At 44.9% G+C, this 14,069-nt stretch overlaps 1 protein-coding gene across 1 annotated transcript in view; it reads right to left on the reverse strand.

Annotated features, from left to right (window-relative positions):
• Positions 1-14,069, reverse strand: part of LOC139658637 (protein TANC2-like) — a 68,968-nt gene that overhangs the window by 24,364 nt on the left and 30,535 nt on the right. The window contains exons 4-7 of the mRNA XM_071536778.1: positions 13,247-13,430; positions 12,059-12,307; positions 7,440-7,571; positions 450-731 (exon numbers count right to left, since the gene is read on the reverse strand). Of these exons, the coding sequence (XP_071392879.1) occupies positions 450-731; positions 7,440-7,571; positions 12,059-12,307; positions 13,247-13,430 (847 nt within the window). The remainder of the gene's footprint in view (positions 1-449; positions 732-7,439; positions 7,572-12,058; positions 12,308-13,246; positions 13,431-14,069) is intronic.

Here is a 14,069-nt window from a genome sequence, read left to right on the forward strand (position 1 = left end):
AAGCATTGCAGATTTTTGAAACAAACGCACCCCTCCGCCCTTTACATCAAATAAAACTGCCTTTCTCTCCCTGACTCATATTCCATTGGTTTAGACTTTTGAATGATCTCAAACTACATTAAGCCCTGCCCCAACATCCTGTTTCAACAGGAAATACATCAAATCAAGGAAGGAAGTAATAAGAAAAGGCTTATGTCAAACAAATAATTAACACTCATTTGAACACACACACACACACACACACACATACTGCCAATCCATTCTGAGATCTCATGTCTGATACCACAGCAAGCAAAATGAGGCCTAATCAATCACATTCTAATCCTGCACCCCACACCCCAGGAGTACATTAATGACATGGGAACCTGGTGCACAGTCTCCACACACACACACACACAGACACACACACACACACACACAGACACGTATACATATGAGTTGATGCCTACGTTTGGGAGAGGCCTGGGGGCTGTCGGAGGCGATCTGTCTCATGCGGGTGCCGTGGCAGCTGAGCGCCACCAGGCGGGAGATGATGGCGGTCTTGCCGAAGCCGATGTTGCCCACCACCACCACGCCGCGGTTGGTGCTGGCGTTGGAGCTGTTGAGCTGGGCGTCGATCTCCTGGAAGAGCCAGTCGCGGCCGGTAAAGACGGAGTCCATGGTGATGCTGGGCACCTCGAACAGCAAAGGCTTGAGGGCGATGTCTTGAGGCCGATAGGGTGCAAAACGCACTGCCGCGTCACAACAAGGGAGAGTCGGTTATCAATATCACAGTTATGTCACATTTATGTACATTTATGTGGTGTAAATTGTCATCTCCCCCCTTCCTCTTACCAATTACTGCATCTGGAAATTGAAATGATGCGAGTTATGTGATCAACAAGCCCCTTCACTTACATATACACACCTAGTCATGGATGTATACATACATGATTAAACCCATATGTATGCACATACATACACACCCACATATCCATGCATGAATACATACATACATAATAACTACAGAAACACACATCAATAAATGTGTGTTTTAATAAGAAAAGTGTGTTTGCAAATTGGACAGTTAATAGAAACTATGAATATAGCGTTTATGTACAGTATATGTAATATAATTCACCATCCCTGACCCGTTGCACATTTAAACACATTTATGTAGGATTACTGGTGTAAAATCTGCAAAAAAGCATTCTTTTCTGAAGTGGAGAGGCAATTAAATAAATATATGTGAATTTACGTGAAAGTTTACAACTCCAAAGAGTTTTTATTATGATGTTTGTTCAGAAAAATCTACGGGAAAGTGCAGCCTGTTTACTTATGCCCTGAACTGGAATCAAAAGGCATCCATAAGTGACAAAGTACAATACAGTACAGTACAGTACAGTACAGTACAGTAAACCATACTGTAGCAAACTACACCCTAAAAACAGGCTAAAGGTGAAGTTAGAATAATATAGGTTGCATAATACTGCACAGTTGTTTTTCTAGTGAGACAATTTAGTGAGTAAAGGGGGTGAATACTTTTACAAACTAGATTTTAATGTTTTTGGATTTTTTTACTTCCAATAAATTTCTTTAATTGCCGGTCCACTTTGATAGAAAAGATAACTTAGACCAGATTTTACGACAAAAATCCCAAATTAATGTATTTTGAAAAAAATAATTGTAGCACAACAAAATGTGCAAAAAGGCAAGGGAGCGAATACGTTCCATAGCCACTGACGACTGTTGATTTTACTCACTAGGGGGAGTCATTCCTAAAAATTCTAAATTCCTCCAGAGGTTGGGCATCTTTTCAGCAGAACATGTGGAACATTAAAAACTAATGAGGGTAAAATGAATCTGGTATGAACTTCTGAAGACGTGTGATAAATTCAGTGTAAAATTTAGTCTTCTGCTTCTGGGTGTCATCTCATGGGCCTCATTTTCAATCAAACTGAAAGCTTTGAGAGAAAAAACATGCTCTCTCTTCTATCTGGTGTGTCATTTCTTTAAACGTTATATCAGCAGCTGGCAATTACGCTCGATCCAGAATGTGTGTTACACGTGAATAATCCAAACGCTCAGCTGGCAAGTGTTTGGGTCACTTGACTAAAGCGCCCCGACTTGAAAAGCGACCGTGAGCAGAACATGTTGCAAGATGCACCGGATGAAAATTAAAGGAACTTACGTGACTGGGATTGCCAGGCATGGGTGTTATTAGCGGAAGCTGAGACGAATAGAATACACAAGCGAGAGAGAGAGAGAGAGAGAGAGAGAGAGAGACAGAGACAGTGAGTGTGAAAGGAGAGAGAGAGCAATGAGAGAGGGAGGAAAGAAAGGCAGTGAGGACAGGAATGGAATCTGGCAGCAGTGTGCAGTATGTTAGAGCACGGGGCAAGGTGTAGCTCAATGAAAAAGAGGAAGCAGCAAATAGCATCAGCACATCATGATATCAAAAAATGGGGAACCGCCAGACCAGGGTCGATCACTAATTGAAATCCTTTGAATTATATTGAGCGCATTCTTCGGGCTGTCTGGAGGGTAAGGTGGGAAACGGGTTGCACTTTTGGGACAACCTAATTGGTTCCATTGCGCCAGGCAAGATCAATCAATCCCCAGAACAGTAATTGAATCCAGTTCAAGTAGTAATTCGACCCTGCTTGGGATACCACCGAGACTTGGCTCCAGCCTTAACTCCTTAGCCTTTTGTATGTAAGACAGGCTGTAAGACAGGGTGGGTACACACCTAAAGTTATCATCGAGCAATTAGGCCCAGCACCAATAAATCTCAAGTTTGGAGTTCTTGGGGAAACGGGAAATCAGGATTTTCACCTCAGTCTTTTACATTTCTGTAGGCTTAAATATGATCAGAATCTTGCAGTGTGCTTACAACCCTGGACAGAAATAGCTCCCGGTCAAATGATATCCAGTGCGGTGGTTCAGGTCGCACTCTGCGACATATCAGCAATAGGCAGACTGTCAGTGCTTTGGGAAACGTGTGTGATACAGTAGACTGGTAAGATAGGGTGGCTGAGTTCATAGCCTATGTGTGTGTCGGCAGAAATTCCTGTACTGTGTGAAGATACAGTATTGCAAAATATATTTGGAGGACTGAGTGTGTGTTGCATAAGAGCTTTGTGTCTCTCCTGCACTCGACTTTAGTGTGCTGATTAAGAGGGCGGCTACATAATGAGTTGATATTGCGCTTAATGTATTCTTTCAGCACATGTCCAAAGTGCTGTTGCAAGCATGATTTTTTTTTTCCAGGAATGCTAATTATAATAGCTGAACGGAAAAAAATGGGATGATTATGCTGAGAATATTCTTACTTAGCATAATATGTGCTATCAGCAAAAAGTCCAGGACAGATATACCTGGAATTGGGTGAAAAGCTGTTCTCAGTTTATATTGAGTACATGGCCAGCACTGCATTTTATTGCACAAAGCACAGTGCAATATAATGCCTGCTGTAGCCAATATAATAAAAGACATTTCATCCTTATTCCTTGGCTAGATTATTTTAGTGCTAACTCAACAAATAGACAACAAGCACACACAAACACACACACACACACAGATCAGAGAGAGAGCCGGGGAGAGACAGAAAGCAACTTCTCTATTCTCTCCATAATTCTTGGACTGATGAAAGATTCTTCTCATTGGTGTAAAGCTGTGAATGTATGGGGCCTGATGCAACACTGGTAATGGGATATGCAAAACCACCCGATGCTGCCATTTACAAGGCTGCAGAAGTGCGGGCTAAAGACCCAGAGCTAGACCCTGTTTTAAGTGGTGCTAATCCAATTATCTTGGGGGTGACTGAATGCCAGCCGTGCCTGTAAAGCTCCTTCCCTCTCCTTGTGGAATTACTAAACATACCCTCGCATCGGGCAACATCTACCAAATGGCAGGAACCATTAAACCTTTTCGTCATAGAACCACTACTGCTCCACTGTGAGAGGTATTCCTGGAAAACATGGCAGCCATGTTGTGAACAGGGACTGAGGGAGTTGTTTCCAGGACTGGAGGATATGTGTGTGTGAGTGAGAGAAAGAGAGAGAGAGAGAGTCAGAGGGGGATAGAGCAAAAGAGAGAACGTGTCTGTCTGTAATGTGTGTGTGTGTGTGTGTGAGGGATGGCAGTTGCTCATAATCCTGCCTATAACACTCCCCCTCAGGCGAGGTTGAGCAAGGTATCACTCCCCCCCCCCCCTCCCACTCCCCCCAGCCAGACGGAGAGAGAGTCTCAGACGTTTTAATTATTCACCAGGTGAGGATGACTCACACCGGCTGAACAGCCTTGAGAGGGGAGAGAAGAAGAGGAGGAGGAGGAGGAGGAGGAGGAGGAGGAGGAGGACAGAAGCAATGGGAAGTGGGGATGTGGGTGGGAAGAAGGGAGGGGAAGAGGAGGAAATGGGGGGGTGGAGGAGGCAAGTAGAGTTGGAACAGGGATGGAGTGGAGGGTAGGAAGAGGGGAGAAGAGGAAGAGGAGGGGGAGGGATGGAGGAGGAGGAGGAGGAGGGGAGGTTTAGAGGATCAGTCTATTCGTTATAAGGGGCCTGGGGAATGTGGCGTATGGTTATCTTAGGTCAGGTAAAGGACCTTCCTGTGCCTGATGGGGGAGTGTGTGTGTGTGTGTGTGTGTATCTGTCTGTATGTATGTGTCTCAGAAGGAAAAATCAAATCCCAGCACAAACTCTGTCTGGTTCAGCTGTCTGGTCAGATTTTAGTTTTCCAGACAAATAGTTAAAACTCCACTCATATCTATTAACAATGCATGTAGGGCTACAGTAGGCATATGCTACGACATGATTTTGCATAATTAAGGTTTAAAAAGAAAGAGTGTAGCGTATTCTGCGCAATCGGCTGAAAGCAAAACAATGAAAGGCAGGCTGCGCCTATGGCTCGTATTTCATCTTTTTACAATATGTTCACATCTCCCCTGTGGCTGCAAACTGTCATTTAACAAATACCGTTTCCTCGCTGGCATAAGAGTTTCTGTGAAGTATTATTTTCATAATCAGATTACTTATGTCTTGCAGCCATGCAATACGGAACAATTACGTCAATATGCCTATATCAGATGCTAAGTCCTGCAGGAACCCAAAGATAGAGCCCTACAGACCAAATCTCAACGTCTAAATTGTTTTGTCATGTTTGCATCTTTGACAAACATTTCTCTCATGGATTGTAAGCCTGCTGAGGGTGAAATCAGCTCAAGCCACAGAGGAGAGTAAGGCTCTGCCCTCAAACAAGGTGAATAAGGTAGTGGGCCTTGACTAGAGCCTGTATGATCATCCGAAACTCATCGCAGTTATTTTGTTGAGAAACACGATTGTGCGCTGTCATCAATCTAGACTGTTATCTAACGCTCTGGGCTAGGACAGCGCTCCTTCAGCCTATGTTTACTGTAAGCTTTGCAGAGTAATTCTAATTCGTGTAGACCTGTGGATAGGCTGTTTTTCATCTACCCATGACCACACTTGAATGTCTGATTAAATGTCATCAATTACAGAGGCATTATTTAGGCTACAGTCCCCTGCCAGCCTGTATATCCGGAAGCAATGAAAATTTTGGACTTTAAAGCCTTTTCAGCAGCCAAAAAACTGTAATCATCAGCGAACACAAAGCCAGTCCTGCGTATGTTTGTGCGTTACTGAGACTGAGGGAGAAAGACAAGAGGGGGAGGGGGACAGAGGGCGATAGAGACAAAGACCGAGAGAAACTAAAGATAAACAAGGGAGAGAAAATATGTGTGCACTGTATATGTGAGAGAGTTTGCAGTGAATAGATAAGGTGGGTGGTAAATCTTCGAGGCAGGCAGGCTGGCAGGCAGGCAGCAGTAGAAGGTCCATTACCGTCTGACTCACTCTCCTTAAAAACAGCGCCGCTGCTCTGGCCCCTGACGGCCCTGGCAGCATCAAAAGGAGCTGAAACAAAACCAACCAGAGAGCTGCTTCTGTCATCTGGTTACCACCTGACCAACACATAACCAGCAGTCTCCTCTTCCTCTAGTCTATCCTTCTAGATCTAGCAGTCTATCACGCAAAACAAAAAACAAGACTATCTTTCGGTGATGTACGCTCTGAGTTTTCTGAGGCTGATAATGTAATAACTGATGGATAATGGATGGATAACAACTTGTCAAAATGTAATAAAATTACTTTCTAAAGGGGTTGAAAATTTAATAAAACCAGGTAATGTTATAAAGTGCCAGATAATGTAATAACATCTTCATATTCATAATGTAGCTGGCCACTACTTTAGCATGTAACATTTTATTACAATATGAATCTGAGGATGTTAGACATTATCTGGCAATTTATTAATTTTTGACCCATTTAGAGGGACATATTACTACATTTTGACCAATTATTGCATTATCTGGAATTATCAATTACTACAAGGATTCTCAAGAGGCATTTTGCCATGTCATCTTCATCATTCATCATTTTTTATAAGTATAAATTGGTAATTCATTCATCTGGTTAGTCAACTATTGGTTAAATCAATCAATTAATCAACCAAGCAACCCTTTATTCAACAATCCCCTAGCTATAAGTCTATTACCTCAATTAAAAAAACAAAAAGTGGAATTTTGTCCTCATACCCTCTGCAGGCAAAAACCCAATTCCCCTCTGCCGCCACTTCCTGTCTCGCCCTCTCTCATCCTCTGTCTCTCCCGGTGAAACCGCAGGAGCAGTGCACTCAGGGGGGCCGTGACACTGATCCGAGGAGGCAGAAAGCATGCTAGGATGCAGTCTGGTGGCTTGTAAACACACTCGGCTGCCCTTAGAGGAGGAAGGTTGAAACGAGTGGCTCTGGCAGTAATAGTGAAGCTCTGAGAGGCACTAGCAACTTGCTCTCCTTCTTCTTCTCTGTCTCTCTCCTCTTTCTTTCTTCTCTTCCTGTCTGTCTCCATCTCTCTGTCCTCTTCCTACCTTTCTCTATCTTTCCATCATTGTCTCTGTGTTTGTCTGCAGCTGGCTGCCTTGGACTAGGGGAATCACAGCGCAGTTCAGCAGAGCGCACTCTCAGATAAGTGGGGTCTTTAACAAGTGTTTAAAACACACGGGGACGCATATTTATGTTCGCTTGGATGGCAGAGGGCTGCAATTACGGTGCTCATTACTGGATAACTGGCAGAGGAAGAGGGGCGAGGGGACACGTAATGTTGTGACATGAGGCCATTTGACCTGGTGGACCGGCGGAGGGGATTTGCTCGGTCATGGAGGTGCTTGGTGCGTGCTAGACTTGAAGAATGTGCAGTGAAGCCAAACGGCGAGACAACCTGACAAACTGCATGTTCTGCACTCCTCCTCCAAGTCTCTCTCGCTCTCTCTTTCACACACACAAGAACACAGGACAAACCGGACGACTACAGTTGAGTCTAAGGAGGTTGTGTGTGTTTGTGTGTGTGTGTGTGTGTGTCCTCTGTCTCTCTGCCTCGTTGCTTACCTCTCAGGTCCTGCCCGGAGCGGCCCGGCCCGCAGGTGGTGCTCTGTCTGGGCATGCGCAGCGAGGTGCGTAATGGAGTGTGTCTCTGCTCATCCAGGTATGCCAGGTCCTCCAGGTGGGCCGAACTGGTAGCTGTGGTTGTGTGAGTGTGTGTGTGTGTGTGTGAGTGAGAGAGAGAAAGGGACAGAAAGAGAGAGAGATACAGAGAGATAAGAGATTTTATCAGCAGAAAGAGAAGGGTAATAAAAACAAAAGAGAGATGGGGACAAAGAGAGATTATTGTTAGCATAGATATACATAGACACACACGCACACACAAACCCACAATGCACACACACGGTCTCCTGCCAGTGTCCCGAGGCAGTTGTCAGGCTGCAGTTTGCAGACTTGCTAACTCCTAAGCCAGCCCCGCGTGCTCCTGTCCTAAAATTCCCTCCTCTCAATGTCTGTCACGCGGCAAGGAGGCAGATGCCATCCGGCCCCTCTCAGGATTAATTAGCTCAGCAGACAAATGTCTTATTCATGGAGCGAGCGCCGTCTGACGCTGGCTGTTGCTTGTTCACACCACGCTGTGTCTTCAGGGCCGGCGCGCGGGACCAGCGAATCTTAAATGAGATTAGACGCCGCCGGTGTGAGCGAGCGGCCGACTCGCTTCTCTGTCGCACCTGAACCCCGTGGCTGGGTTAGACAGCGAGGGAAGTGGAAGAAAAGAAAACTTTGAACTACCGACTATACAGCCCAGGAAGGATTAAGGGATTTAAGCATCCGGAGGTCTGCGGCTCCCTGATGGGCAGGGGAAGCCCAGCCGTCGTTCCCCGGTCGCCACATCAAGAGGAGACGGCCTCAGTGAGAGAGGCGGGGATCATTTTGGTTGTCACTTTAAAAAAAAAAAAAAAAAAAAAAAAAGACAACAAATGCTTTAACAGGAAATGCGGTTAGCATTAAGCTCCGCTAATGCAGTCTTAATAGGCAAAATGAGGAGACACTGATGGAGGGCAGAATGATAGTGAGAGAGGGATAAAAAGGAAAAGAGGAGGTGGTAGTTTACGCTTCTGGAGGTGAAACGTAACTACAGCAGTTGTCGTTACTCTAGTTAGTTTACATGGGTACATTTTTCTGAGTAACATTCATTTTCTGGGTATTTTTTGAAGTCTGCACATTACTTGCCCATCAGTAACTTTTACTACATTGAGACCAGGAATGTCCTTTTCTCTGAGACTATACCTGAAATACTGTTAGGTCCAGAGATCCCAAAATGCATCAAGGAGTGGGAAACGGCATGCTTCTTCCCAATGATATCCTCTCTCTCTCCAATCAGTCCAAAAGCCCATCTAGCATTTCACAGGTGAAAGACCCACCGGTGTCTTAACATTGATCTTGTCCTCTCCTTCCTGGATTCAAATCAGAGTGGTTTCTGTGCAGCTGCAGTTAATGCTCTAGCTCACTGAAGTACTAAGCATGTGTGTGGCTGTTTGTGTGTGTGTGTGTGTGTGTGTGTGTGTTGCTGACTGACTGAATCACCCCAGCCGTGGAACCAACAATGAGCCACACAGGTTTCCCAAAATGGAGGGAAGATGGCAGCTGAGAATGCTGGAGGCTTGGCCCTGATGGGAATGGGGGGCGCTGGCCATCCAACTGGGCTAAAAGCAGAGACAGTGGAGGCATTAATCCCACTGCTGAACCAAGGAGGAATAGCTTGGAGCTGAAAAGAATCATTTTTTTCCCCTCTTTCAACTGTGTTTGAATCTGAGGATTCAAATCTGTGTGCTCATCATCTCTATCTGCAATGCAGCAGGCTGGTGAGGGATCACATTCACTGTGCCTGTGCCAATGCGCTAAGACTGCACGCATAGTGGAGAGAAATAGAGAATAGAGGAAAAAAAAAACTGTGAGAGAAAGGGAGAAAGAAAGAGAGCGAGAAAGGGAGAAAGAATGTGTGAGCGAGAGTGTGTCATGAAATGACTCCCGGAGCCTAACTGTGCAGCAAAGAGCTCCGCAGCAGTGGGCAGTGACAGCTACATCACACACTTCCTGTTTTAAACACACACACACACACACACACACACACACTTCCAGCTGGGCTGTCGTCCAGAGCCAGAGTCACAGTATCAGCCAGCAAGCCCATCAGTCATCTCAGATGTGAGGTGACTGAGCTGCAGGTGCTCTAAAAACCTGACCACTCTCCTCTCATCTCCTCTCATCTCCTCGCCAGATGACTTGTGATGAATAATAGACGTCTTGGTATTTCACAGACACAAAGAAATCAAGAAAAAAAGGCAGGTAAAAGGAAATCAATGGGACCCGTCCGCCCCAAAAAATTTAAAAATGTCATCCTCAGTGAGCTGTTATCTTAATAAATTTACTCTAAGGGAATATAGAGAATGTTGCCTAGCACTCAGCTGTAATATAGACAGAGTTTTGTCTTTATTTGGGTAGTGATTCCTCAATCCATAGGCGAAGTTACATAAGCTGGTGTATTATAAAGATCCTCCTACATGGCAGTGTCTTAACAGTAGCCAGTTTAGGAGGCTGCAGGTCAAGATGTGATGGAACGTTCCACAAAAGCCAACTTTATCTTCATCGCTCCATGACAGCTAAACCTGGATTTATCTTCATTTAACCCACTCAACCTTTTTCCAAGGGTGAACGTTTGTATGGATGCCAGCATTGAATGAGTAAGGTACGCTTCTGCTCTTGTGGTTCTTTACTCTAAGGCCATGGAATGAAAGATTAAAAAAAAAAGAAAAAAAAAAAGAATTCTTGATGGACACTAAAGGATCGTATTTCAATTGTGTTCAACTCTGCTCCCTTCAAGTGAGCAGAAATAGCACAGAGAGCGGAGAGAGAAGAGGAATACCCAGTTTCAGATGGTTTCTCCTCCCTCCATATCCATCTCCAGCTCTCCCAACACACTGCCCTCATTAGGTAACAGCGTATGCCCCCTCCCTCATTCCTCCTCCTTTTCTTCCCCAGTAGTCTTCTGCTCTGCCTCCATATCTCTCTCTCTCTCGTCGTCCATCTCTCTCCCTTTCTTTCTCTCTCTCTCTCTCTTCCTCCATCTCTCTCTCAACATCAAAGCGGGCCTCTCTGTGACTCTGGGGGATAGAAACAGTTAATGCCAGGGGCTTTGATGTTCCACTGCTGTGTGAGCCCAGCCAATCCTCAGCCTGTGCTTGCCTCCCATCCCTACATCATCTATAATTATTTGTGGAGGAGAGAGAGAGAGAGAGAGAGAGAGAGAGAGAGAGAGAGAGAGAGAGAGAGAGAGAGAGAGAGAGATGAGAGAGAGAGATGAGAGAGAGAGATGAGAGAGAGAGAGAGAGAGAGAGAGACGCCTCCCTATCCCCACTCTGGAATTCCTGTTCTTCACTGCCAGGGACAAATCTAAATGCCTTCATAAAAATCATCATCTCTAATTTTTTATCCTCCTCTCCCTCCCCTACCTCACTCGCTTTTTTTTTTTTTTTTTTGCCTCATCTGCAGCTTATGTTATTTCTTTTAAGCGGTCTCCAGCTAACTCAGTTTCCTTTGAAGGTCTGCTTATTGAGGGGAGGAGAGGAGATCGAGGCTGAATCTGTAAAGCCGGGTGAGTCGTTGTGCTGCCAGACAGCCGGAGTGTCAAACAGCAGAACATGACCAGCATAAAGAGAGGGTCATAGCTGCAGCGACGGGCCTTCTCAGGCATATTACAGCGCTTAGCAAAATATAAATGCGTGCGTACATCTACGTGCACGCACAAATGCATACACACTTTCCAGCGAGAGTGGGAGAAGTACATAATAGAGATCATCTTCTATAATAGCCACTCTGACGATGAGAACAATAATACAATCAGGCCCATTAGGACTGCCTCAATGTTATGAAACTGACATTTTTCCGATGTATTTACCATTACTTTTGGGAGCCTATTTGAGGCAAGCCATAGTCTACAATTAGACACACACATCAATGAGACCTCTTAAAGCAATACAAATGCCAGTTTGCCTATGTGATGTTCTTTCGGCTGTGTTCCTCTGCCGAAGCCATTTCCCAGACTGCATTGTTCTGCTCTGTGGTTTGAATCCATACCAGAGAGCTGTGAGAGTTGAACAAAATACCACCGCGGATTTACAGCCATCCAAAATTTCAAGATAATTGGATGGACAAGAGCTCTTCCCTCCACAGAACATGAAAAATGTGAAAATTAAAAACTTAAATCGAATCAAACCACTGTTGAGCTCTTTCTGTTTTTTTGTTTTTTTTACTGAGGCAGAGAGGAAGATAATGACTAAGCGGGGAGGAAAACAACAAGCATACATTTGGGTCACAGGAGTCACACAAGTGGAAGAGACAGGGAATCAGTGTCCAAAGGAGAGGGTCAAAGGTCATGTAGGAAGAAACCAAGCAGGGAGAGAGAGTAAAGAGGGAGTTAGCAGCAGCACAGGAGTCAGAAATAGGGCATAGGACAACTGCGAAGAGTTCAATCCAATTTTGCCAGAAAAGTACACAATAGCTTGGCAAAAATTGTACTTGTCCATGCAGCATTCAATAACCTTATTTCTGGCTCCACAGAGAAACTGCCGCTTTCTTGTCTACTTTTACAAGAGTAGGGGAGATGGGGGAGACGGGGGAAGACTCACCAGCCACAGAGTTAGGGCGGGGCATGAGGTACAGGGGGATGGAGTGGGCGGAGTGGGAGGACATGCTCTCCAGGTTGCGCTCAGGGATTTTGTTGAGGCTGTAGGTGGAGGCGGTCATGTTCTCGTCCACCCGGTACAGGAACGAGTCCATGCCTGATTTCTGGGACTGCCACAGCTTCAGGTTGCCCCGGGAGCCCTCGCCGTATTTGCCGCCTCGCTCCATATTCTCCGAGTAGCTGGTCAGGGTGGCTGCAACGGCAAAAACGACGAGTGGGTTGTTGGGGTGGGGCAAAGAGAGGGAGCAGAAGGGAGCAGAAGGGAGTATTTGAGGAATGCAGGCCTTCCTCATTGTTGTGATGCTGCATGTATGGCCACAGTATTTAACTAAAGCTGAAGTTAACTTTGAGAAAAATTCATGTCTATGCTTTTAAGGCACAGACAAGTCTGGCACCAAGCTACATCACAGTCCTTTTAACCCTCGTACGAGCCGAACTGCAGCCTGAGTTCCTCTGGCAGGTTCCTACTGGCAGGCTGGCAGGTTCCCACAGTCTAGACTGACAACTAGATGTGATCGGGCCTGCGCCATCAGAGCTCCTAGACTTTGGAACAAACTGTCTGAGCGTAGGCTGACTAATTCTGTATATTTTTTTAAATCACTTAAAACTCACTTTTATAGGCTTGCTTTTATTTTGGTTTATTGCTTTGCTTTTCACTTTTACTATTTTAAATCTACTTTTACATCTCTGTTTTCACAAACTAGCACTCCCATAGCTCCGATGCAGAATTCTTTATTGTCTTAAAAAAAACAACTTTTCGACAGAAACACTCAAAATGTCACTATCGACTCCGTTAAATACAAGACAGGCATCAATAATCATTAGAACACAGGTGCTAGTACTCATAGTCTAATTAGTACAGAATACTAGACATAGAAATAGAATGCACAGAGATGCCACTGAAAGTAACCTCAATAAAAACAATAGAGAGGCAATTCTAGAACATTATCAATACAAAAATGAAGCACTAATATTATTATTATCATCATTAGATGAAGGGCAGATAAACTTGACCATTGTCAACCAAGTTTGCGCTCTCATTCTCCAATAAATATGAATGATGTTTGGCCTGTGTGTTCTACATGCGTACATATGTGTTAGAATTGTTACTGTGTCTAGGTGCCAGTCTCACCGATGATCCCGCTGTCCCTGCTCTCCAGGGTTGAGGTGGGACTGGTGACGGAGCCGTAGGCACAGTCCCTGTTGCCGGCCTGGCCGGGCATGGTGGGGGGCAGGGTGGAGCAGGGGCTGCCTGCAGGGGGCGAGGCAGTGCTGCTGGTCAGGGTGGAGCACGGGCTGATCCTCTGGTTCTGGCCCTGGGACGCACGGAAACAAACATTTTAAATGCTTTGTTTTGTTCCAACAATTCCATAGGCGTACGCTGGTGTAAATGGCACAGTACAATGTTTGAGCATTTAACGTCTGAGCCATTTACAATTGAAAATGCCACTTCAATATTGCAGTTTTCAAAAGCTCAACCTCCAGCTGCGATACCCACACAGTCAGTACTGTCAGCATTGTCTCCACCACACATATACCAACGCACACTATAATAACTAATGATTTTATTTGTATAGCGGGCTATACAAAGGGCTTCACAAATAAGACAAATAAAAGACTCAAAAACAAGGTTACACAACAGAAGCAGAGGACAGCGGCAAACTACACACACACATCTATACACATGTAAACACACACATACATACATACATACACACTAAATAACTAGTACTGCGGCAAACTTTCTCCAACATCAATAGCACCTGCAAATTGCACTTGTAACTACAATGTCTTTACAAATGTACATTTCAGCAATTTTACTGCAGGTAAGGAGTGCGAGGGAATAAACTTGACTTCATCCCTACAGTAGCACCAGACTTGCAAAGACAAAGAGATAGCATACATATCAGGAACACCAAAAAACAGGGAAACAGCAATCCCCCAGTAGAAACAAA

This window comes from Centroberyx affinis, unplaced genomic scaffold (assembly GCF_046629955.1).
Source record: "Centroberyx affinis isolate AG114_WGS23_722 - 3 ecotype Tasmania unplaced genomic scaffold, CSIRO-AGI_Caff_v1 ptg002935l_1, whole genome shotgun sequence".
NCBI classification, from domain to species: domain Eukaryota; kingdom Metazoa; phylum Chordata; class Actinopteri; order Beryciformes; family Berycidae; genus Centroberyx; species Centroberyx affinis.